The sequence below is a fragment of the Rhodamnia argentea genome, chromosome 4, assembly GCF_020921035.1.
Source record: "Rhodamnia argentea isolate NSW1041297 chromosome 4, ASM2092103v1, whole genome shotgun sequence".
Lineage (NCBI taxonomy): Eukaryota > Viridiplantae > Streptophyta > Magnoliopsida > Myrtales > Myrtaceae > Rhodamnia > Rhodamnia argentea.
The window spans coordinates 24,947,679-24,970,383 of record NC_063153.1 but is presented as its reverse complement, the minus strand read 5'-3'; the positions used below and the strand labels follow the sequence as shown (position 1 = coordinate 24,970,383).

Below are 22,705 nucleotides of genomic sequence, written 5' to 3'. Positions count from 1 at the left end.
ATGGAAACTTGTCACGAACATTGACTGCTGTAATGCTGTTGCTGCAGCTGATTACCTATGTAAAAGATAGCCAAGAGTAAGCCCTGAGGGTGTGTTCTGTCATGAAGTGGAGACCACAGAGCACTTGGTATTTTTAACTGTGAAAGATGTAGATGGGTTTGGTCTAGACTGACTTAACAGGGGGGATTCACTGCTAATGCAAGCTTTAGCTCATTATCCCGGAGATAACGGTCTATTTCTTCGCATCCATCGTGCAAGGCATGCAGTTATTCGACAGACAGAAAAATCACGGCGTACACTTCCCGGTACCCGCTAAACAGCCTTACGACCGGTGGAGATCATCATTCACTCTGGTACTGTTTGATGTCTCTTTCTCCTTCGTTCTAGCACATAGGGTTTCCTGAAGGGAATGATGCTGTTTTTAAAGGGGAAGTACCAGATCATAAGCAGGAGATATTCCCTTCTCCAGCTTTTCTTTTCATCATTGAATGGCATGTAACATCATTCACGAGCATGCTGACGAGACGAAACATTCTTTATTCTTCTTAATAGGACAAAAGATGGGAAGTGAGAACTCCAAGATCACGACGATTCACCTCATCATTTCATCTTCCGCAACCGGAGAAATGAAAACATAATACCCAAATTAATGACCAAAAAAATTTGACTCCGCGACAATCACGGGAAAGTAAATAGAGCTACGGCCGCGATCCAAATCGCTGCAGAAACCCCGGCGACGCCGAGTGATGCTGCCGAGTTCCCTGGCACTGGAGGAGTCGCGACTCCAGCCGGAGATGTCGCCACCGAGGGAGCCGGGGTTGAAGATGGGGGAGCAGCCGTGCTGGAGGGCGGCAGGGTGGCGGAGGGCGATGGAATGGCCGCTTTAGGCGGAAGACTCGCTGTGGAAGGTGCCGGAGTCACGGCGCTGGTCCGCGGAGTAGCGGCTGGGGATGATGGAGTGGAGGCGGAGGGCGACAGAGTTGGGGCTGCGGTGGAGGTCGGCGGAGGGGCAAGGGAGGGATAGGGAGTGGCAGCCTTGGGGGTCGGGGCGACAGAGGAGGACGGAGGGGGAGTGGCAGAGGAGCCGGCGGCGGTGACGTTGATGGCGACCTTTTGGCCTGAGGAGCAGTGGCCTGGGACGGTACAGATGAAGAAATGCTGGCCGGCGGTGGTGAGGGTGATCCTCCCCGGTGGGACGGTGGAGATAGAGAGGGTGTTGGCGCCGTTGCATGAGTCGAAAGCCGCCTTCGTGACTTCAGCCACGTCGTGCGCTCCATTGTTGAAGTTGAAGACTGCACGAAGATCGGAGAATCATGATTTGGACCCAAGGATTAATTTGCTAACAGTCGTTCTTAAAATTGAATTAATTTTTTTTGTTGTGGTGAAATTAAAAAGAAAGACAACGTCATAAAAAAAAAAATTAGAGACAGCACTAAGTATAAGATAAATTCTACACAAATAATAAATCACTGATAGAAAAGCTACTCATGTAAATTTATTTCCTATTAATAATATATGCTCTATTTTTTCTTTTATACTAAAATGTCATTTCTCAACGTACCTAAAATGTCTCCGACCTCGAATAAATTATTGCTAGCCCAAGCTTGATACACGGCCGCGCCACCTGCGGGTTTAGTCCACCCCATGGTGTCTCCGACAGTGTAAGTGATCGGCCCTTTCGGATGTCCAGGAGGCGGCGCAAACAGCTGTGCGGCGGATCCCCACAGCAGAGTCACCATCGCCACCACCGCCGCGAAAACAACACCGTCTGAGCGCCTCACCATTGCCATCTGTGTCCTCAAAAAACGTCAGATCGCCCCTGGTCTTTTACTTTATCCCCTCCTCCTGCTCACGAAATCTTTGAATTTGAATCCTTCTTTTGCTCTTCTAAGTGCTCCTGGGCCTCCTCTCTTTATAGAACCATTTTGACCGAAAAAGAAAGACTAAAGAAGCTTTGGGGGGAATGATCATTGTCGGGCGCTGCGTTTGACACCTTGGCCGGGTCCCCACCGTCGGATGCGCGACATGTGGAACGGGTCGGGTCGGGTCAGCATGAGCTTGGCTCCGTAGGATGTTAATGACGTGGGGCTTCTCATCAATCACTTTGTCCACTGTGCTTTAAAGGGGGGAAAAATGTTTAGAATTTTTTCAAATGCCATTTGATTCCTTTTTTTAAGTGCTAACGCTTGATGCGATATGATTAAAACCTAATCATCGAGGAGGACCCACCAATCCTAGCGAATGATGCTCTTGACTCTTGGGAATTCAATTTGCTACGTGAAGTCCATGAGCGTGCACTGAAAAATCGAACATTTAAAGGGGAAGCTCTAATGACGGAGAAGTCAATAATAGAAGAGGAAAAAGAAGCAATGAGAGCGTGGAAGCACGTTATACATTGATGAGACGACTCCGACAATCCAGACGGGGCGGAAAAAAAAAAAAACAAGAAAAGGTGAAGGGACACATGACCAATATCATCAAAAATCTCAAATTAATACGCTCACAATGCATTTATTTCGAACTAATTTTCGTGTCACAAAAAACCCCAACTTATATATCCAGGCGTATTTATCCCAAACTAATTTTTGTTTCATAAAAAATTATCTCAAACAGTATGTCTCGTACCCCATTTATTCTTAACTAATTTGCTCTTTTTGGTCGAATAATGCTTAACTAATTTTCGCGCCACAAAATTGGGTGAAAGTTAATGGGATTACTACTTTGGGAAAAAAAAAAAATTTCCTGAAACAAGGATTAATTTGAGGGTAAATGTGGCACGAGCATGTCGGATTGAAAATTCTAATAACACAAGCATTAGCTTATGGTAGATGATGCACGAGTATATCAATTTGAGATTTCTTATGACCCTCACTCAAGAAAAATGTTGTGCTTTTCTTTTGGGGGGTCGAGGTCACTATCAAGTGGTGAGAATTTGTGTCGTGCCATCAACTCAAGGTTTTTTTTTTTTTCCACCGCTCTCTGGAGAAGGCAAATTGGCCGCCGAAAGTCAAACGCGTCACGGGGTTCCATCGCAACAATTTCGGTACGAGCGTAAGTTTGATCACCACGACACCATGAAGAAGAAAAAATCGAGAGCACCCAAATTTAGATGCCCTATGGTTCGAACTTGACACGTGGAATTTCAAATGGCACGTCGCTAGTTTTCACTAAATTAATAGCTTTTAGAAGTTGGGGGGGGTGCGATGTTGGAATCATCATCAACAAGGTGGTGCGGTATGTTTAATTTGATGGTCAGTCGAACGAATAATTTCGCTTTGTCCGGACGCACCGGCTCTCGTATTGAAATTTGGATTCCACCGATGATCAGCAACATTCGGATATGATTCCATTCCGCGGTCGGCCTCATCGCCTCGTATCAAAGCGTGGAGGCTTTTTGTTGGATGCGTTGTGTGGGGGCGGACTTCGCCTGTAGAATGAGGTATAAAGCTGATGCAACCTGTGCTGATGGCAGGGACCATTTGTTAATTTGCCATGAAATTCTCTTGTATTGCCCCTCACATAGAAGTTTTGTCTCTTGGATTTATTAGGGGAAAATACAAAAAAAAGTCTCAAACCTATCATAATTTGTAATTGCGCCAATTCGGTCGTGAACTTTTTAACAATTTACCAATTGAGTCATTACAGCTAATTTTGACTGTAAATCGATGACATAGATGATGACCTTCTTACGTGCACGACCATCGCTAAAATTGAAAATTTTTTATTTACTTTTTAAAAAGTTTTTAGGAATTTTTATATTTTTCTTTTCTTTCCTTTTCGTTTTTTTATTATTTTTTTCATTTTTGTATTTTTTTTCTCCTTTCATTTTGGCTGGCGAGGATCGTGGCCCTCACTTAGGTCCTCACTAGATCCGGGCAAGGGCTACCTCGCCCGAGGCCCAAGGGAGGTGGTTGGCGTGTCGTGTCTGCGCTCGTTGCCTGCGAGGCTGCTATTGCCCGAGGGTCTCGGCCTCGCCAATTGCTGGCGAGGGTTGTAGACCTCGCCTAGCCCTTGCTAGATTTGGGAGAGGCTTGCCTCGCCCATGGCCGGTGAGGCCACGAGCGAGGGCCTTCATGCCCTTCCTTGCGCCCAACAAGGCATCCCTTGCCCAAATTCACGACCCTCGCTGGCCAAATGAACGAAAATAATTTAATTTTCTTAAAAAAAAGTTGTAGAAAATATTTACGTTAGCGTTGGACATGTCACGGACCGCCAGCGTCTGTTTTAGCAATCCAAAAGGAATCAATTGGTAAAACCGTTAAAAGATATAAGTCTCTATTGGTAGAATTTAAAGGCCTGCGACTCAATTAGATCAATTGCAATAGATTTATGACTTTTTTGATACTTTTCTGAATATATTATATTGAAGGTTATCCGAGTGAACAGCATGCCATATGATTCGAGATCTTTTGGATGCGATATAATTAGAGATGTCAACTAGCTAGGGTTTGCAATCCCTCATGAGGCCAACAGTGTGGCTGATTGGATCGCCAAGACACAAAGAAGGAAAATGCTCCCATCAAATTGGCTTGTCAATTTCCCCCAACCACTTTGGGATTTAATTTGCTGCGAAACTTTGTTTACTAGCGACTATAATTGTGACTTTGGATGAATGAAATACAACAAATTTCGACCTGAAAAAAAAAAAATCCGGTGTTGGCCCACTGGACTTGTGGGCCCGGCACGCACGAGGCCCATGTTGGGGCGGCGGCCCATTTTCACCACTAACCGTAATTGCAGAGAAGAGCTGTTAATTTTGCTCGACAGGCTATATTTAGCAACACTCTTGTCCTTGAAAATGAATGTATGATCCGAAATTCACCATTCTTCTTCTTCTTCTCAATCTCTCAGAATTCTGTGATATATCTCAGACTTTAAACAATTATGAAAGAAGAAACAGGAGAAATTGAAGCTATCTTACTTAATACCTCCTCTCATTGGGTTCTCTTTGCATCAACAAGTCAAACCGTGACATGAATCAAGATAACTACACCTAGTAACCCCTCAAAATGATCTCAAGCCAGAGAGATTTTGCCCGTATTCTCCATAATCCACTGTATGTCCTGCAGCAGCATTTCCCCCTCTTGAATGAACTAACACAACATGCCCATGAGGATGGACACGAACAGGACTAGCGGCGCAACACCAAGAGACTGGCCAACACTCGACGGTGATGCGGTCGCTCCGGTGGTGGGGGTTGGCGGTGCCAGGGATCCCGGCGGGCTGGAGGTCGGGCCGCTTGAAGACTGGGCGACGGTGACGGCTAATTTCTGACCCTGGGAGCAATGGCCTGCGGAGGTGCAGAGAAGGTAATAGTCCCCGGCGCTGTCGAGGGAGTAAGCGGCCGGAGAAGTGGACATGACAGTGAACGGAGAGTCGGTGTTGCAGGCGTCGTAGTCCTCCTTCGTCACGTCCGCAACGTCGTGCGTGCTTGAATCGAAATCGAACACTGCCCCAAAAGTAGAAAAATTTGAATGATCATGAGCATCAAAATCATGGTCAAAGCAAGTAGCCTAAGTCAAGGGCAGAGGATGACTTGTTCTATTCACATTGAAACCTTCTTACTTCGCAGGATTCTCTCCTATATGTATTCATGTTGACTAGATCTGGGCTCAAACCTTGGATGACTTTCTGATGAGAGATCTACTTACAAAGCAATTCTGGATCTTCTTCTACGTAAACTGAGATATTGTGCATACTTTGCACTCATAAATGCACATGAATTTGAAAGATTAATCTCGGGCAAGAACCCACATTTCGAACTCACCTAGGACATCGCCGACCTCGAACGTGTGTTGGCTCACCCAATCAGAATATGAGCCGGCGCTAGAAGGGATCTTCCATCCCCCAGAACCTCCCACCGTGTAATTCGCTGCCTCGGCGCTCGACAAAAACGCGACCACGACCACGAGCACGCAGGCTGTGATCTTCGTGTTAGCCATTTCTTGGTTCGGCTTGCGTTACAATTAGAATCCCAGGTCGCCCCACGGAAAGGGCTCTCTGTGCTCCTTCGTTTAGTCAAAGGTGTGATTTGATCCCAGAGTTCATAAAGATAACAGGCTGCATTAAGCTGGACATGTTGGGGAGGCACATGATTCGATTGGGTTTTGACTGATTATTTTTCTGAGTTTCCGCGGAGTCGGTGATGGATTTTGGGATTTTAAAAAAATAAAGTCAAATAAGCTACGCCATTCCCATTAGACTTCTTATGCTGGAAGCTGTGTAATTCTGATTGTATATATCTATAGAAGTCTCTGCTTCTACAATCCACGGAGTTGGTCAGTTTTAATGTTGTAAGACAAGCTAACAGCAGTGAGCCTAAGCTCTTGCGACATGGGCCTTCCGCCTGAATGCGTTCATTATGTTAACGTGCTGATGCTCGGACGTTCTATCTTCCTTGTTCAGGGAATATTTTTTTTCCCTTCATTTCAAGAGAATACCTCCGAATTTTAAATCTAAAAATTTAGACGAAACGTTTTAAGGTCTTGCTTATGATCATAGAACATCTACCGAGCTCTCTGCAGAAGAAGCACCCTCTACGGACCGTAAAACCTCGATAATCACTTAGTGGACTCCAACCTTATCGTGAGTAGAGTAGGCCCAATGGAAGACGGAACCACTGCAAATTTGTCGTGCATCCCTTCTACATCTCTTACTCCTCTATTATCTCCAGACCCAACCAAAAAAAAAAAAAAATCCTTTGTTATCTGTAAGATAGATGGTACTGCTTCTGCATAAATGTTTTCCTCCTAGATAAGCTATACATGTTCTCTTAATACACTATTTGTAATCTGGATGATTGTCTTAGTAAGTAGACAATTACTTAAATCATATGACACTCTCTTTTTTTCTTGGCTAATTAAAGGGAACTCATATACCCATCATTAACATTTTATAGCATTAGAATTTCATAATTTTCACGTCTGACGTTATAAAAGACAATTGAAAAAAAAAAACAAAAGAATTGAGGAGGAAACCACTTCGAAGCTTCTCGTATCTACCGATTGAAAAGAATATTACCCATGGAGCATCACGCTCCGAGTCTAAGCAATTTTGATGAGATTTGAACAAGTTGGAGATGTGGTGAGAAGTCTGTTGTGAGATGGTTAAAAGTGCGAACTTTCTTACTTGCATCATTGAAAGGTCCTACAACTGATTCAAGAGATGGATGTTACACAACCTTGCCCCGAAAATTCTGATGCTTGACCTTTTCAATCATCCTTAATATGGGAGAGAAGTGACTTGTAATGTGAACCAAAACAGACCTTCCCAAATGCAAATTTCCTACTCTCCTCGTGGGCGAGAAAGAGACACCAGAGATCACACGACATAAATAAGTGCGAAACAGGCTGGCAAGGATTTTCCTTTTTGCAGAAGCAACGATGACCGTTTCCGGTGCGGAGTTTACCAGACAATTTCTGGGGAAAGTTCTCTTGGTTCCATTCCTGCTTCCCCATATGAAATGCCCTTTTGTTCAGAGTCCAAATTTGGACCACATGTTGGAGAAGTTTCTTCATCTTATGTGAACCTGCAGGAGTCACGAATTCAGCTCTCATATGGTGCACCCTTCGGGTCAGAGTCCAAAATTGGACCAAACGTTGGAGAAAGTTTCTTCATCGGTTCAAAGATGGGACCTTCTACAGCTTTACGACGAATGACTAATCATCGACCGTTAGGGCAAACTTTAAAAGAATCGTGTGATGAATACAAAACTGCCGTCCATGAAAAGATAGCTTTTTGATGTGATTATGGACCAGAAAGAAGGAAGAAAAGGAAGAAGAAAGGAAATGGGATGTGAACCTTGTGGATGTGCTGGTGACTGGCTAGATACCTATTCAATGTGTTTATAGAAAACAAACATAGAGGTGGATAAATCATAGGGGATTGCTTATTTTGCCTATATATGACTTGAGTATAAATGTTTGATCTTTGAAAAACTGCTAAAAAGTTACGAACTTTGAAGGCTGAAAGTACGTGGGTAGATGTGGCTTTCTCATGCTGTATTTACATCCTGTGTTTTTTTTTACCTTTTCATGATGGTGATCATGTTGCGACTGGTAAATCACGATTTTTGTTTTTGTGATTATTTTTTTGTCCTTTGAGGGTTTTCACAGAAAATCGCTTCATTCAGACAAGAAACCAAAGATTAAGGCCACTGCATTGAATCCGTCGAAATTAATTAGGAAGGACCGCGAGAATTATGGTTGCTCAAACAACTTCAGTTCACCAGCACATCCACAAGGAGCCACTGTAAACGATTCACTCTGCATCCACCGGACGAGTGATACTTCAAAAGAATTGAGGAGGAAACCACTTTGAAGCTTCTCGTATCTACCGATTGAAAAGAATATTACCCATGGAGCATCACGCTCCGAGTCTAAGCAATTTTGATGAGATGTGCAAATATATTTGGTTTTGATTCATATTCCAATTGCCAACCCACCCACGAGGGCCACGAGCACAATCCGTGAAGGTCCACAAGAATGCAAGATGCTCTCGCTGTATCATTTTACCATTATTAGTGATTTCTACAGAGAAAAGAAGGCAGAATTGAGGCTCATTTTTTAGTCATCAATCCACGGAAATCACGCATCCATTAACTGTGGAACTTGCGCCACTGTTGATTTTATTCATCTTCCAATAATATGTAGGTGCACATCTCTGTTTTACACCAGTTCTACACTTGAATCAGATTCACGTTGGGTCCCCACGGTCATATGATGGAGTAATGTGAGCATAGGACCTATTGGTGGATGAGGTGATGAGGGTGTCAAGGAAGCTCAATCGAAAACCAGCAGGAAGTTCCTTGTAGTTATGGGAGCAAAAAATGTTGCGCGGAACAAGCGATCGAACGATAAAATAGACAGAACAAGAAAATAAATCGGATACCGGATGTACGTGGTTCGGTCGTAGAGACCTACGTCCACGGAGAGAGCAGCAACGAATTCCACTATAGAACGAGCGATACACGGAGATTACAGACCAAACTCGAGTAACTCAAACACTCTCAGTGTTTCCCAATCCCCAATTACAATCAAGAACGCATACAGTGTTTAGCCTCAAATTCTTAACGTAATAATCTCGCAATCTTGCAAAGGAATTTAAACAAATCTTAGACTCACAAGATTTAATTGGCTTGACACTTCAATACTTGATGTAATTCCACGAAATAACCCTCACGAGCAAGCACTCGATAAACGGTGCTTCAAGAAGTCTTTTCGTTAACAACAGCGCCTCACCTTTTGAGCACTCTCGGCAGACCTCTCTCTTCGTCAAGGATGTTGCTTCCTTTTTATTTATATAAAAGTGAGTCCCACGGAAACAAAGCAAATAATAGCTTGCAGATGCCGACTCCAAGGTGAAAAAGATATCATTCAAGATTTGAATATCTTGGTCAATGGTCACACTTATCCTTTTAGATATTCCTTGGCAGAATTCGATTAGGATACGTTTCTTGCTTTCCTAACCAATATTCGGTCTTCTCCATGTCAATGATCCAAAGTCCATATATCGACTTTCCTAATTGACACACCTTCGGAAACCGAAACCAATACAATCTGCAGCATTATTTTGTATCGGGTTTCGTTCACGGGCTAAAACTCGAGACATATTATAACAAAAAAAGTAATATCCTAGAGTTCATACGACGTAATTTTAGGACTTGCTCAAGTCCAAATTCATCCTCACTTCATGACCCTTTCTGGTGTAATTTGCCAAGTGATTTTTGTGGATAATGTCTTGAAATTGAAACTAAAACTAGCTAAATGTGTAACATTTGAAAAAGAAAAAAAAAATACAACAACACACGCGCAATTTAGGGTGCCCATGACAATGCTTCTGCTTTAGAAATCAACTTCTAGCTAGAAGTTAAATTTTCTACTTTTACTTATAAGTAAAAGTTGATTTTTCCACTTTTACTCCAAAAATCGATTTCTGATAAGAGATTTTTTTGGTGATGGTTGAAAATTTCTACTTCTTAAATATTATTAATACAAAATATTGCATGAAAAATTATTGACGGCAATCAAAAAATTTCTACCTCATTTTTAAACATTTTAAATTTCTTTTAAAAATAAAAAATATTATTTATTGTTTACTCAAACGGCCGGAGATGGCAACTTGACCGCAGCGGCGGCGGGTAGTGAGGTCGCACTAGTGGTTGGTAATGGTCAACGGCTGGTAGCCGCGGCCAAGCATTGGCAGACGAGGCAGTGGTTAACGGTTGGCGACTGTTTCGGGTAGAGGTCGGTAATTGTTGGCGATGGTCGCGAGAGGTGGCCGGGGGTGGCGAGGGTTGCGGGCGGCGATGGACGCCGCTGGTGGAGGTCGACGGTGGTTGGCAGGGGGTGGCGGTAGTCTCCGACGACAATCGACGAAGGTCCGTGGTGAGCGGCAGTGGACAATGGTTGGGTGTCTCAACCGGCGATGGGCGGCGGCCGGCGGAGGTTGGCTGTGGCGACGGCCAGCGATGGTCGACAGCGATGGTTGGATGTGGGTTGGCGGCGGGGGGCGGTGGTCAGCAATGGGCTGTGGCGGAGGTTGGTGACAAGCGGAGGTGGGCATGGTCGAAAAGAGGGCGATGGCGTAATTAAAAAAGAGTGGAGCGAGAAGTACTTCTTGAGTTGAGAAGTAATTTTTTTTAACTTCTCAAATTAAGGGAAAAATAGCTTTCGAAGTGAAAATTCACTTCCGAAGTAGAAATTTTTTTTAGAAATATAAATTTTTAGCAAACGGTTTTTCTGCCCTAGAAGCATTTCCGGAATGGAAATCCACTTTCAAAGTGTTACCATACACAACTCAACAACCGAGGTTTGGGCAATGATCCATTTCCGATTTTTACTTTGGCGAGCATTTTTTTTCCTTGCTGCGATTTCTTTACGTAGGATACTATAAGTGCCATAACTTTCGTACGGCGTTCACTTGAGTGTCATAACTTTTTTTTTTTTCACTTAAGTGTTATAACTTTCGTACAACGCTCGTTCAAATGTCATAACTTTTTTTTCGATCACTTAAGTGCCGTATAACATTTCAATCGATCACTTGAGTGCCATAACTTTTTTTAAATTGTTCACCACAATTGTTATGCCACGTCGGATTTATCGCACTTGGGTGCACGTTTTGATAAACAAATTGACAATTAAGTGATCGATTAAAAGTTATGACACTCAAGTGAATATTTTTTAGAAGCTATAGCACTTAAGTGGTCGAAAAAAAAAAAGTTATGGCCCTCAAGTAAGAGCCGTACGAAAGTTATAGAACTTGTATTGTACTTATCCCCCTTAAATTGGGGCTATGCATTTCATGCGTGGAACTTGTTTGGACCTTGTTGTAGGATATGTGATTATGATCGTTCATTTGAGACTTCGAGCGACAAGGTTTTTCCCGTGTGTTGAAACTTTCAACTCAAAATTATTTCTGAATTAAGTTACGACCAATCTCTTGTGGAAAAAACAAAAAGAAGAAGTTCCATTGTGGATAGAAAAAAGTAATGTGTCATGCAGACTTTTAATAACAAAATCCTATAGAATCCCGCGATGGATATGCTCCTGTTATTCCATTTTGCATGTAAGCGTCGGTCGTTAGCTTTCTTTTCTATTCTTCTTACGGATAGGAGGGGCCAGCCAAGTAAAGACAGTGCTGGATCTCAAACGTCAATCAAAGCACATGCATCCATCTTCTGCTGTGTAATGCTGAGCAGCAGTGGATTGCCCCTTAAGTCTTCTTTTCTATCTTCTTTCACTAATATAAAAGCCAAAGTCAACTCAATACCTGCATAGATTCCACGCACCTTCCTCGTGATGCTGCGGAATATTACGCGTGCATTAGTTCTTCTTATCGCAGCATGCGGTTTGATTCGAATGAAGAGTCTTGGTAATCCAACGTCGAAGGCTGAGAATTGGTGGAGATCCCAGGGCTGTGTGGTTTGAGCACTCCTCAGGTAGTCCACTGACTCCTTGCTCTTTATCTGTTTCCTAGCTAGGATTGCTCCATTTTTTTCTGATTAAGTAAGGGGTGTGAGAGTTCTTTTGTTTTCGTTTGAATTAACTGATCTCTGAGAGACGTTTGTGCAATTCGCAGATCTGGACTGCGAAATCTGGCCTTCTTTTAAGACTCCACTCGGTCAATCTCCTATTTTGATACAGAATAAGGATCTCTTTGGTCAATAATTACATGATGTACATCCAATCAAGAAAGAGGAAATTGTTCTCTCCCTTCTCTTCTGGGGCGTCTTCCTCATCGACCCCTCCGCATGGAGGAGATTATGAAGGGGGAGATGAACAGCGGGAAGGGAACACCTACGAAGTGTTCTTGAGCTTTAGAGGGAAAGACACTCGCAAAAACTTCACCGATCATCTCTATCATAACCTCGATCGTGCAGGAATACGTGTGTTCAGAGACGACAATGAGCTACGTGTTGGTGAGGAGATTGGTCCGGAGCTTCTCCGCAGTATTTCGCAGTCTAAGATCTCAATCCCGATTATCTCAGAGGACTACGCTTCCAGCAAATGGTGCCTTCGCGAGCTTGCTTATATGCTGGAGTGCAAGAGAAATGGAGGGCAAATAGTGTTGCCCATATTTTACAAAGTAAAACCCTCCCAGTTGCGAAATCCTATGGGGAGATTGGGAGAAGCTATCAATGCACATAAAAAGAATTTGGGCAAAATGGTTGCGAAGGAATGGGACGATGCGCTCAAGGAAGTCAGTTTCTTGAAAGGATGGGAATCAGAGAAAGTTGATAGCGGGTACGTTCTTCTCCACAAAACCGTTGTTTAATTTCTTAAAATAGAGCTTTCGTGAATATATACACTACACACACGCACACACACACATATATATATGTCATCCTATACTGAAATTCATTGTTATTTGGCAGGCATGAAGGAGCATTGGTTAAAATTGTTATCAGAAAAGTTATGGGCGAGTTAAGAAGACTTTTTGAGCTGAATCTTCCCGAACAGTTGGTGGGAATCGATGATCATGTGGAACAAATTATTAGCAAGATAGATGCTAAGTTCAATGGTACAAGGGTTGTTGGAATTTATGGAATGGGTGGCATCGGTAAGACAACTCTTGCAAAGGTGTTGTACAACAAACTCTCCAGTCATTTTGAGAATCATAGCTTTGTGGAAAATATTCGAGAAACATCTCAGCGTGAGGGTATAAAATCCCTACAAAAGCAGCTCATTTCTGACATAATAGGAAGTTCATATGATGTGTCTAATGTCGACGAAGGAGTTGGTATCATGAAATCTCGATTTACAAGTAAGAAAGTCCTCATCCTTCTAGATGATATAGATGATAGTACTCATTTGAATGCTTTGGCCGGAGGCGGTAGCTGGTTTAAAGCAGGTAGTATAGTTATCATCACAACTAGAAACAAAAGCATTCTCGATGAAGCTAGGATGGGCTGCATATACCAACTCAACGAGTTGTCCTTAGATCAATCATTAGTTTTATTTAGTAGACATGCATTTCGCAAGGATTCTCCTCCGAAAGCTTATGAGGTTATCTCTCGTGATGTTGTATCTACTACTGGAGGGCTTCCCTTAGCTCTTGAAGTAATAGGTTCATTCTTATGTGGAAAGGCAAAAGAAGCATGGATAGATACCTCAAAGAAATTGAAGAAAATGCCTCATAAGAAAGTGCAAGAGACATTGCGGATAAGTTATGACGCGTTAGATTCAGAGGACCAACAGATATTTTTGGATATTGCATGTTTTTTTTCCGGATCATACAAAGGATATCCGAGTTATATGTGGGATGCCTGTGGTTTCTTTCCGGGGAAGGGGATCGAAGTATTGAGTCTTATGTCCCTAATTAAAATTGATGAGAACGGCAATCTAATAATGCACGACCAATTGAGAGATTTTGGAAGAGAAATTGTTCGTCTACAACAGGAAGAGAAGCCTCAAAAGCGTAGCAGATTATGGATTTATGAGGAAGCTGTAGCTGTGCTTGACAGCAACAAGGTAAGAGCTTTTTAACTCGTCTTAGTCAGTGAATGTTGGTTCATCTTCCCTTTCTTGTTCGATATAAAAACAAATGTCAGGCTTGAGTCTCAAAACCTTGCTGCCTCTACTAGCAAAAGAGCTCTTTCCATTAATTGCTGTTTTTGCCAGATTCTATAACATAATTGAGGAGCAATTTCGTTTTTATGGATGATTGATATATGTCTTTACCTGGTAGTGTTGTGATGAGGATCCTCCCCTTTTGGTAACTTCAGTACAACAACAAACTACAAAAGCGGAATGTTTGATAGAGTACTTTTAAAGGAAACCCAACATATAAAAGTTGTTGCGGCCATGCTTCTCCCACATATTTGTTTGATGCACACGTTGACGTTTAGATTCGTCTTTCGGTTTCTTGTGAGACCTTTTCTTTTCTGTTCCTTTCTTCTCTTGGGTGCGTTTGTTTTACACAAATTTAAGATTTGGATAACATTTTCCAAAAAATGTTAGTTACATCATTTAAGAAATAAGTCAATTCAAAATATTTTCATCAATTACAACAATTTGTGCCTAACTATTTTCATGGGTGATGAAAATATTTTTTGTTCACTCATTTTCAAAGCCATACCAACACTCATTTTTTGGAATATCTTTTTCAAAATTTGATTTTTCCATGAAACGAACACACCTAGTATTGACTTCTTATGAGTTGTTTAATATGGTAAATGAGACATCCATTCCTTTGTCATGAGTTATCTATTTTGGTCCAAAGATAATTTAATTTTAAGTCATTTATTAATACTCTCTCTCTCTCTCTCTCTCTCTCTCTCTCTCTCTCTCTCTCTCTCTCTCTCTCTCTCTCTCTCTCTCTCTCTCTCTCTCTCTCTCTCTCTTTTGCGGCCGGCGAGAGCCCGGCATCCCTCGCCTACTACTAGCAAGGGTTGCGGGGCCCTACTCAAGGCAATCCTCGCTCGGGAAGGGTGAGGGTCGGCCTCGCTCGTGGCTGTCGAGGGCAAGCGTGACCCTCTCTAGATCGAGTAAGGACAACCCTCGCCCAACCCTCTCCGAGCATCTTCGGTGGCTAGCCATCACTTGAGACTGGTCATCGGCATAAATAAATAAATAAAACATAGAAAACAGTAAAAAGAAAGAAAAAAGAAAAAAGGGGAAAAAATTCACAAAAAAGTAAAGGTTGAAAATGCCCTTGATTGGCCGGAAGATTTAGCTAGCCGGCTAGGTCTGGTTTTCTTTGAGACCGACATGGCCATTTTATGTCCTTATTTAAAATAAAATTCACTTTGGACCCTAATTTGAGAAAAAAAAGTGGCATTTTAGGCTCATATTTGAAATTTTCCCCGATAGGAAAGGAATGTAAAAAAAAACGTACCCTTTTCAAGGACATTCGCCTTTACATTTTGATTTTAGAATGGCATGCAAAGTATACGAAACAAAAGTTGGGTTATTCTAGAATTGGGATTTTTTAATTTCTTGATACATGTATGTATAGCAAGTTTGATAGATATATTTAGACCAGGAAGCTACTAACATGATAGTACTATCAATTATTTCCGATCACACAATCTCTCAATCAATGTGTACTTTATGAAAAATACGCGGTGAATAGGGGTGAGCAAACTGTGCCGGATCGGCTCGAGCCAAACTTGGACCAAACCGGACCGGCCGGGTTGGTTCGGTCCTTGAGAGGAGCAAACCAGTCCATGGTGGATGTGAGCAGACCGGATTGCCCAAAATATATATAATTATATATACACACACATATAATGCGATAAAAATTAAAAATTATTGAAGAATTGGTTAACCTAATTTTCCTATCGTCCGCTCCACGCTCACTCCTCTCCTCTTGCTTGATGCTCGCGTTTCGCCTTCGCAATGTAGCCTCCGATCATTTTTTCGATATGCAGCCTCCGATCATGTTTCGTTTTAACTCAATCTGTGTTTTGTCTTAGCTATATTATATAAACTCATTGTTTTGTTCGCACTTGGATTCAATGAAGTGTAAGTGTAATCCCACTTTGAACTTGATTCTTTCTAACTCGAGAAGAATGATGTAGGAGCATAATCTAGTTTCAATTGTTTTAAGTGTTATTCTTCCTAATTTAGTCTTTATCTCATTATTTTAGGATTGTAAATACTCATGTGATTGTTGTGCGATGGTCATGTGTATTTATTAGATTGGATGAATGAGATTGGAAGTTAGTAGTTTATATCCAAGGGTTAGATTTCTATAAGCAGCTGGTATTAGCAATCCCACCGGGACCGGACCGGACTACTAGTTCGGGGCCGGTCCTATTCTTGGTCCCAAAAATTTGGGGACTAGGACTATCGGTCCGATCCTCGGTCCGGACCATGCACACCTCTAGCGCTAAAGGTGTGTGGGTTTATGATCGACATTGTACAGTCCTTGATAGTATTAGAGTCGCATTAGTTCACACATATATAGGATAGGTGTAAAGGTGGTGTCATTTTACATATAAAGGGCATGAATTTTGATACATATTCGAATGGATGCAATTTTTGAAATTCAGAAGGTGCAAATTGTGAAGGGCATAATTGGAAGAGGAAAAGTTCGAGAACAACCGCTTGAGCTTCGCATCTTTACATAGATTAGATCAACAGTATGCAGTCAAAACTTGTCACTTCACAAAATTGAAAAGAAGAGCCTACACCATAATAGCATGACAACAAATTGAAATCCATGCATTTTATTTTATATTAGCGTGTCTCATCTCATCATTCAAAACTTATGGTCCACAATGTTTCCATTTTGCAGGGCACTAAAAAGATCGAAGCCCTTTCTCTTGGCAAATGTGGTATGGGAAAAAGATACACGGCGGAACAATTTAAAGAAATGACCAACTTGAGGTTCCTTCAGGTGAATGGTGTGAATTTTACCGGAGATTTCCAAGACTTACTTCCAAAATTAAGATGGCTTCAATGGGTAGGTTGCCCCTCAGATTTCGATGCGGCCAACTTTCATCCGAAGAAATTAGTTGCACTCGATCTGTTACATAGTGCAATTTCGGAGGACTGGGGAGGATGGGTTCCACTCAAGGTAAGACATAAAGAAGGCATTGAAGTACTTTTTAGGATGACATATTTTTTCTTGAACATCTAACATTTAAAAATTGGTTTTCATAAGCTCATTCTCTTTAATTTCACGCTATTGAAGGGAAAAATGGCACCCAATGAATGCATCTCTCTTCTATTTGAGTTTATCGTCTGCTTTTTGAGGGAAAAGTATACTAGAAGTACCATAACTTTTGTACAACGTTCACTTGAGTGCCATAACTTTCAAAACGTTCACTTAAGTGCCATAACTTTTAAAAATTGTTCACTTGAGTGCCATGTTAACGTGGCAGTGGGAAAAGCTAACGTGGCAGAAGGAAAAGTTCTTGTAACACGCCGGAAAAGTTATTATAGACGCCGGAAAGATGACGTGGCACGCTGAAAAAGTTACTATAGCACTCAAGTGAACGATTTTTGAAAGTTATGGCACTTAAGTGAACGTTTTGAAAGTTATGGTACTCAAGTGAACGCCGTACACAAGTTATGGCACTTCTAGTGTACTTTTCCCGCTTTTTGATAATAAAAGTTGCTTGTGTCTCATCAATAAGTATTTCCTTTGAAATGTTATACGAAAATAAATGCAGTTGGCACTTGTGTATTCCAAACATTATTTTGCAATTGATATGCCTAAAATATATCGATATGCTGGCGTGTCGAAACACTACTAAAAGAGACTTTTAAAATTAAAGGAAGACAACTGTGAAGCAGTAGGGGAGCATGGGTATTTTTTTGAGGAAGCCCAAAAAGTCGAAAACATAAGGAGTGGTGGAAAATAACATGCTGCAACAGTCCAATTACACTGAGTTATCCATTCTTTTTTGCAGATGGCAACCGAGCTCAAAGTTCTCAACCTCACTGGTTGTCAATCTTTGAGAAGAACTCCTAACTTATCCGCTTTCGAAAGCTTGGAGATTTTAGCTCTTCGATACTGTGAGAATCTGGAAGAGATTCATCCATCTATTGGGGACATCAAGACCCTCGTTTCCTTGGATGTCCATGGTTGTAGAAGTCTCAAGGAGCTACCGGCAGAAATAGGTAGAATGGTAGAATTGAGGGAGCTTCTTATAAATGATACCAATATACAGGAGATTCCAATTTCGAGAGGTTGTTTGACGAAGCTGGAGACTCTATGCGTCTCAAATTGCAAACGACTTTCTCAACTTCCTGAATCCATGGGTTCCCTTGTTTCGTTAAATTTGTTGGAGCTATCTGATTTGGAAATTGAAGAATTACCTGAATTTATTGGTTTTCTGAAGAAGCTCGAGACTCTTGATGCCTCGAATTGTAGACGACTTGCTCATCTTCCAGAATCCTTGGGTTTCCTTGTTTCGTTAACTCTGTTGGACCTATCTGGTTCAATAATTGAAGCATTACCTGAATCCATTGATTCCATGAAGGAGCTCAAGACTCTTGATGTTAGGGAGTGTGCATCGTTGGCCCACATACCCAGCTCCATTGGCGACCTAGCATCTCTGCAGCGCTTGTTATTAGACGACTGCTCCTCATTGACAGAGATCCCCGAATCAATAGGAAAATTGTCATCATTGACTGAGCTGGGCTTAGATTCTACATCGATTGCGGAATTACCTGAAAGCATTGGGAATCTGCAAAATTTGAGGGTCTTGAAGGTTAGTGCAACTGCCATAACAGAACTGCCTGGTGCCATCGTGAAGTTGGCAAAACTCCAAAAATTGGGAGCTAGAGGATGCAAAAATCTGGAAGGACTACCTAGTAATATAGGCGAACTGGTTTTGCTAGAGAAGCTTCTGTTAGACTTTTCAGGCATTTTGGGCTTGCCGGAAAGCATTTCTAAGCTCTCTTCTCTCCAAAAGCTCGGCCTTGGATCTTGCAAAAAGCTTCGAGAATTGCCAAAACTTCCCTCTGGCTTAAGAGTTCTGAACATCACCTGCCAGAGTCCGCCATTGCCGAATCTTTCCCGACTAACCCGTCTCAAGAAACTCGCTTTCAATGAAATCCATTGGCTTGAATGTCTCCCGGAGCTTCCCCTTGGACTATCGAAGCTTTCTATTGAACGTTGTGGAAAATTGAAAGCATTGACGAATTTGTCAAACTTGATGTACTTATCAAACTTGAGACTTTACAAGTGCTTTGATCTCACAGAACTCACCGGCCTGGAAGGTTCACAGTACCTATCCAACTTACATGCATGGCAATGCCCAAAGGAATCTCAGCTTGATGGATTGCTAGACCTTTCCAATTCAGAGATTCTGCAGGGAACGAATGCAGCAAGTTGCGCAAATTCAGCTGAAATTCAAGGCCTTGGTGGATCAAAATCCGCACAGGTGTCGGACATCTTTAAGTGCACATCTGCTGGACAATTGCTAGACGTTTCAAGTTTAAAATATCTGAGAACACTTTCAGTTACAAATTGCAAGAGTATAACTGAAATTCAAGGCCTCGAGGGATCAGAATCCTTGAGATATTTGTATATTGAGGGGTGCACATCCCTTAGACAGTTGCCGGACCTGTCAAATTCAAAGAATCTGCGGGTGTTCTGTGTTCGAAACTGCGAGAACCTAGTTGAAGTTCGAGGCATTGATGAATTGGAATCCTTGATACGTTTGGAATTTGTTGGGTGCATGTCCCTTGGACAACTCCTGGACCTATCAAATTTGAAGAATCTCGAGATCTTCACAGTTGAAAACTGTCAGGACCTTGTTGAAATTCGAGGCCTTGATGGATTAGAATCCTTGAAACACTTGAATATTTCTAGCTGAACATCCCTTGCACAGTTATCAGACATTAATTTTGAATAATGTAGGCAATTTCAGTGCTCCAACTACAAGAACATCCCTTGCACAATTGCTGGACCATCCGATTTTGAAACATCTTTGTGAACTTCAAGCTGCAAAAGTCTAGTTGGAATTCATGGCCTTGGTGGGTTGGAGTCGTTGGTAAGATGTCCCTTCGACAATCACCCTACTTTCAAGTTTAAAGAGCCTGAGGGATTTTTTTTTTTTTTGGTAAAGAAAGAGCCTGAGGGAGTTCAATTCTGCAAACTGGAAGAATCTAATCGAAATCACTGGACCTTTCCAGATGCAAGTCGCCAAAAGCAACACCTGCATTGTCTGGAGCTTTCCTCAAACATAATTATGAGCAGTTGTTATGTCAGGGTGTTCATGAGATCACGTTCCAGTGATAGTTCGATAGTGAGACGATACCTGTCCCCTAACAACACAAAATCTTAGTCTTGATAATGGCAAGAATGAAGCTGGCAATCCTGGTGAATCATCTGTGAGTGATTCTTCTTTTGTGCATTACCTAGTTATTCATGTTTCTTAGTTGGAATGAAATCTTTTTCTAGATCATGGTAGGTATATACCCAGCAGCCCTTGTTGGAGGATTAGACCATAAGAGTGCCTTTTGAGAAACCAGTTTGTCATTTATCATCCACTAAAATTCTTCATCCTCGACGTGATATGGAGAACCAGACTTTTAGACTATGTTTCTTCTTGCAAGCTCTGTGTTTGAAGGCTGATGTGCTTGTTTACAGGTCATCTGTAACACGTTTGTTTTGTTTACGTGGCGTGTTAAAGTTTTATCTTTTGTTTGATTCTTGTAATGCCAGGCATGCTGCTTTACACGCGTTGTTGATACGGTGGAAATTACATGAAATGGAAAGAACAATTAGCTCTTTAAGATACCATAGTCATCTCGGTTGCTTGAATAAGGTTTTTATCATTCTGGAATATTCCAACTGTAACTCTCTTTTGTCAGTTCTCGTATGACTGCTCAAAGTAAGTTTAATGACTACCTTGTGGATTATTAAGGAAGCTTCTGGAGGCAAAGTACCAAACACATAGGCAAAGGAGAGAGATCAATACAGCTGGATTTATGGCGCTCTCAATCTCGAAAATTCGCTGGGCTCTTTCAAGCTCCAAGGGTATGAGTTCTTAGTTTCGAAGTCATTTCTAATTCTCTCGAACTGTTTATGTGTTGAGTTTGATCCTAAGAAGGTTCACTTCGTTTCTCCAATCAGTACGGGATGATGTACCCTTCGGCTCATTAGTCATTCCAATGCGGGGATTTTTTCGCCACTGAAGTGAAGATTTTGTTCTGGCGAGGGATGTTCTGTTTCAACTTTTCAGCATGCAAGTTTTTATCTCCTGTTGCTTTCTTTGTTTGTTTGTTTGGTTTTCTAATGTATAATCTTGGTCCTCATGGTATCGGGACTGCGGATAGAGCCGAGTTTCAAAATTTCAGAGGACAACCACATATGTTTCCACAAAAAAATTATGAAGTATTACAAGTTTGAGCAATGTTACCTATATGAATCCATGCTGGGATTGTGAGAAGAAGCCTGTGAACGGGTTTGTATTCACTTTTTGACGAGTAGCAACATCGCAATCCATCAATAGTCCACCTGTATCTAGTAGACACAATGATCCTCATGTATTATGCACTTGCACTATAAGCTGACGGCAATGCATATCGACAGGACTAGCAGTTTGACACCGAGAGATGAAACATCACTTCCAGGAGGTGGCGGAGACGTGGTGGTGCCGGTGGTTGGGGCTGGTAGTAACAGGGATCCTGCAGGACTGCAGGTCAGGCCGGTGGAAGATTCACCGATGGTGACCAGCAATTTTTGGCCTCAAGTTTGAGCCCGTTAAACGACCCGATTTGAACCGAATTACGTGTCCAATACATGAAAGTTCTGTTGGGGTTATCCCATGTCGGTTGTGGAAGGGGGCGAGTGGGTCGTTTTATAAGTGTGAGGAAAAGCCTCGTTCTTTAAGTTAGTTTTTGGGATGAGCTAAGTCTATTTTACCCGTTTGATCCCTCGTTTCTGCAAAAAGGGCAATGGTCACCATTGGCAAAGGCGGCTGTGGCGACCGAAAAGGTGGCAGGTCCGTTGGTTGAGTATAATACTTTCCATCCGGCTCTTGATGGATCGCAATTAGTCGATTCTAGGGCATTGCCCGGACGGGGCTGCGGGATGGGGTGGGAACCAACGCGACGCCGTAATGCTCGAACCATTTGTAATTGGATTAAGGATGATCTGATCACGGGCTGCAATCTCGCGAATTTATTCTATTCAGTCTGTTGATCATTCCAGCTACCCACCAGAATATTTCCACTGATCGATATCTATGAAAACTCCGCATTACAATCAGATTAGAACATGTCGCAGCTCGGCTCCCTCGTATATAATGCCACGCTGCTTCGCCTCTCGGGCCAGTCCTTGCAAGTACTACTACTACTTCTTCTACTACGGCGTAAAGTCAGGTTGGTGAGGAATTGATCGCTTTATGACGTTCTTGCTGAACCAGGCTGTGCAAGTCTTTCCGAAGAGAAGACAGAGAGGAGCCGTGACTCGGTAAAGACGTCATCTGAGTATCAGCTGTATTTGTTCGTACCAAGTATCTAAGCCGCTAGAACTCGGAAACTATGTTCCAGTGTGTAAGCTCAGCATCTATGCATGAACATCGGCTCGGACGTGAGAAATCCGTCCATAGCAAACGATCAAAACGAAACATTAGAAACGACTCCCCCCACGAGAAGAGATCATCGTCGCGTCACGCCGATCCTATATCTGCTGTTCGCGAATTTTTGCTAGCCGCTCGGGGACCTAAGGACATAAACTGTCAATCCTTGGGACTTCATAACGTCGGGGCACATCTCCAGTCGAAGGCTTGTCGGGAATG

General features: G+C 42.2%; 2 protein-coding genes across 2 annotated transcripts; one reads left to right on the top strand and one right to left on the bottom strand.

Annotated features, from left to right (window-relative positions):
- Nucleotides 1-568: 568 nt before the first annotated feature.
- LOC115725817 (mucin-5B-like) lies at nt 569-5,993 on the bottom strand. The gene is made up of 5 exons (XM_048278096.1): nt 5,768-5,993; nt 5,099-5,449; nt 3,333-3,427; nt 1,562-1,790; nt 569-1,292 (listed from the first exon to the last, which is right to left on the bottom strand). Exons 1-5 carry the CDS (start codon nt 5,940-5,942, stop codon nt 679-681), a joined length of 1,464 nt encoding a protein of 487 aa, XP_048134053.1. The 5' UTR covers nt 5,943-5,993; the 3' UTR covers nt 569-678.
- Nucleotides 5,994-10,425: 4,432 nt separating this feature from the next.
- Nucleotides 10,426-19,774, top strand: LOC115725825 (disease resistance protein RUN1-like). Its single transcript, XM_048278095.1, has 7 exons — nt 10,426-10,538; nt 12,144-12,743; nt 12,875-13,970; nt 16,741-17,022; nt 17,861-18,137; nt 18,288-18,451; nt 18,515-19,774. Exons 1-7 carry the CDS (start codon nt 10,426-10,428, stop codon nt 19,772-19,774), a joined length of 3,792 nt encoding a protein of 1,263 aa, XP_048134052.1.
- Nucleotides 19,775-22,705: the final 2,931 nt, after the last annotated feature.

Excerpts from the sequence above, each read along its gene's own strand:
- LOC115725817 (XM_048278096.1), bottom strand. The coding sequence starts at position 5,942 with ATGGCTAACACGAAGATCACAGCCTGCGTGCTCGTGGTCGTGGTCGCG. Across the intron at positions 3,428-5,098 it reads CATCCTCATGGGCATGTTGT|GCGAAGTCCGCCCCCACACA; the intron begins GTTAGTTCATTC and ends CTCATTCTACAG. Across the intron at positions 1,791-3,332 it reads GAATGGAATCATATCCGAAT|ATGGCAATGGTGAGGCGCTC; the intron begins GTTGCTGATCAT and ends TTGAGGACACAG.
- LOC115725825 (XM_048278095.1), top strand. The coding sequence starts at position 10,426 with ATGGGCGGCGGCCGGCGGAGGTTGGCTGTGGCGACGGCCAGCGATGGT. Across the intron at positions 10,539-12,143 it reads AGCAATGGGCTGTGGCGGAG|AATAAGGATCTCTTTGGTCA; the intron begins GTTGGTGACAAG and ends ATTTTGATACAG. Across the intron at positions 18,452-18,514 it reads AGGAGCTCAAGACTCTTGAT|CGCTTGTTATTAGACGACTG; the intron begins GTTAGGGAGTGT and ends GCATCTCTGCAG.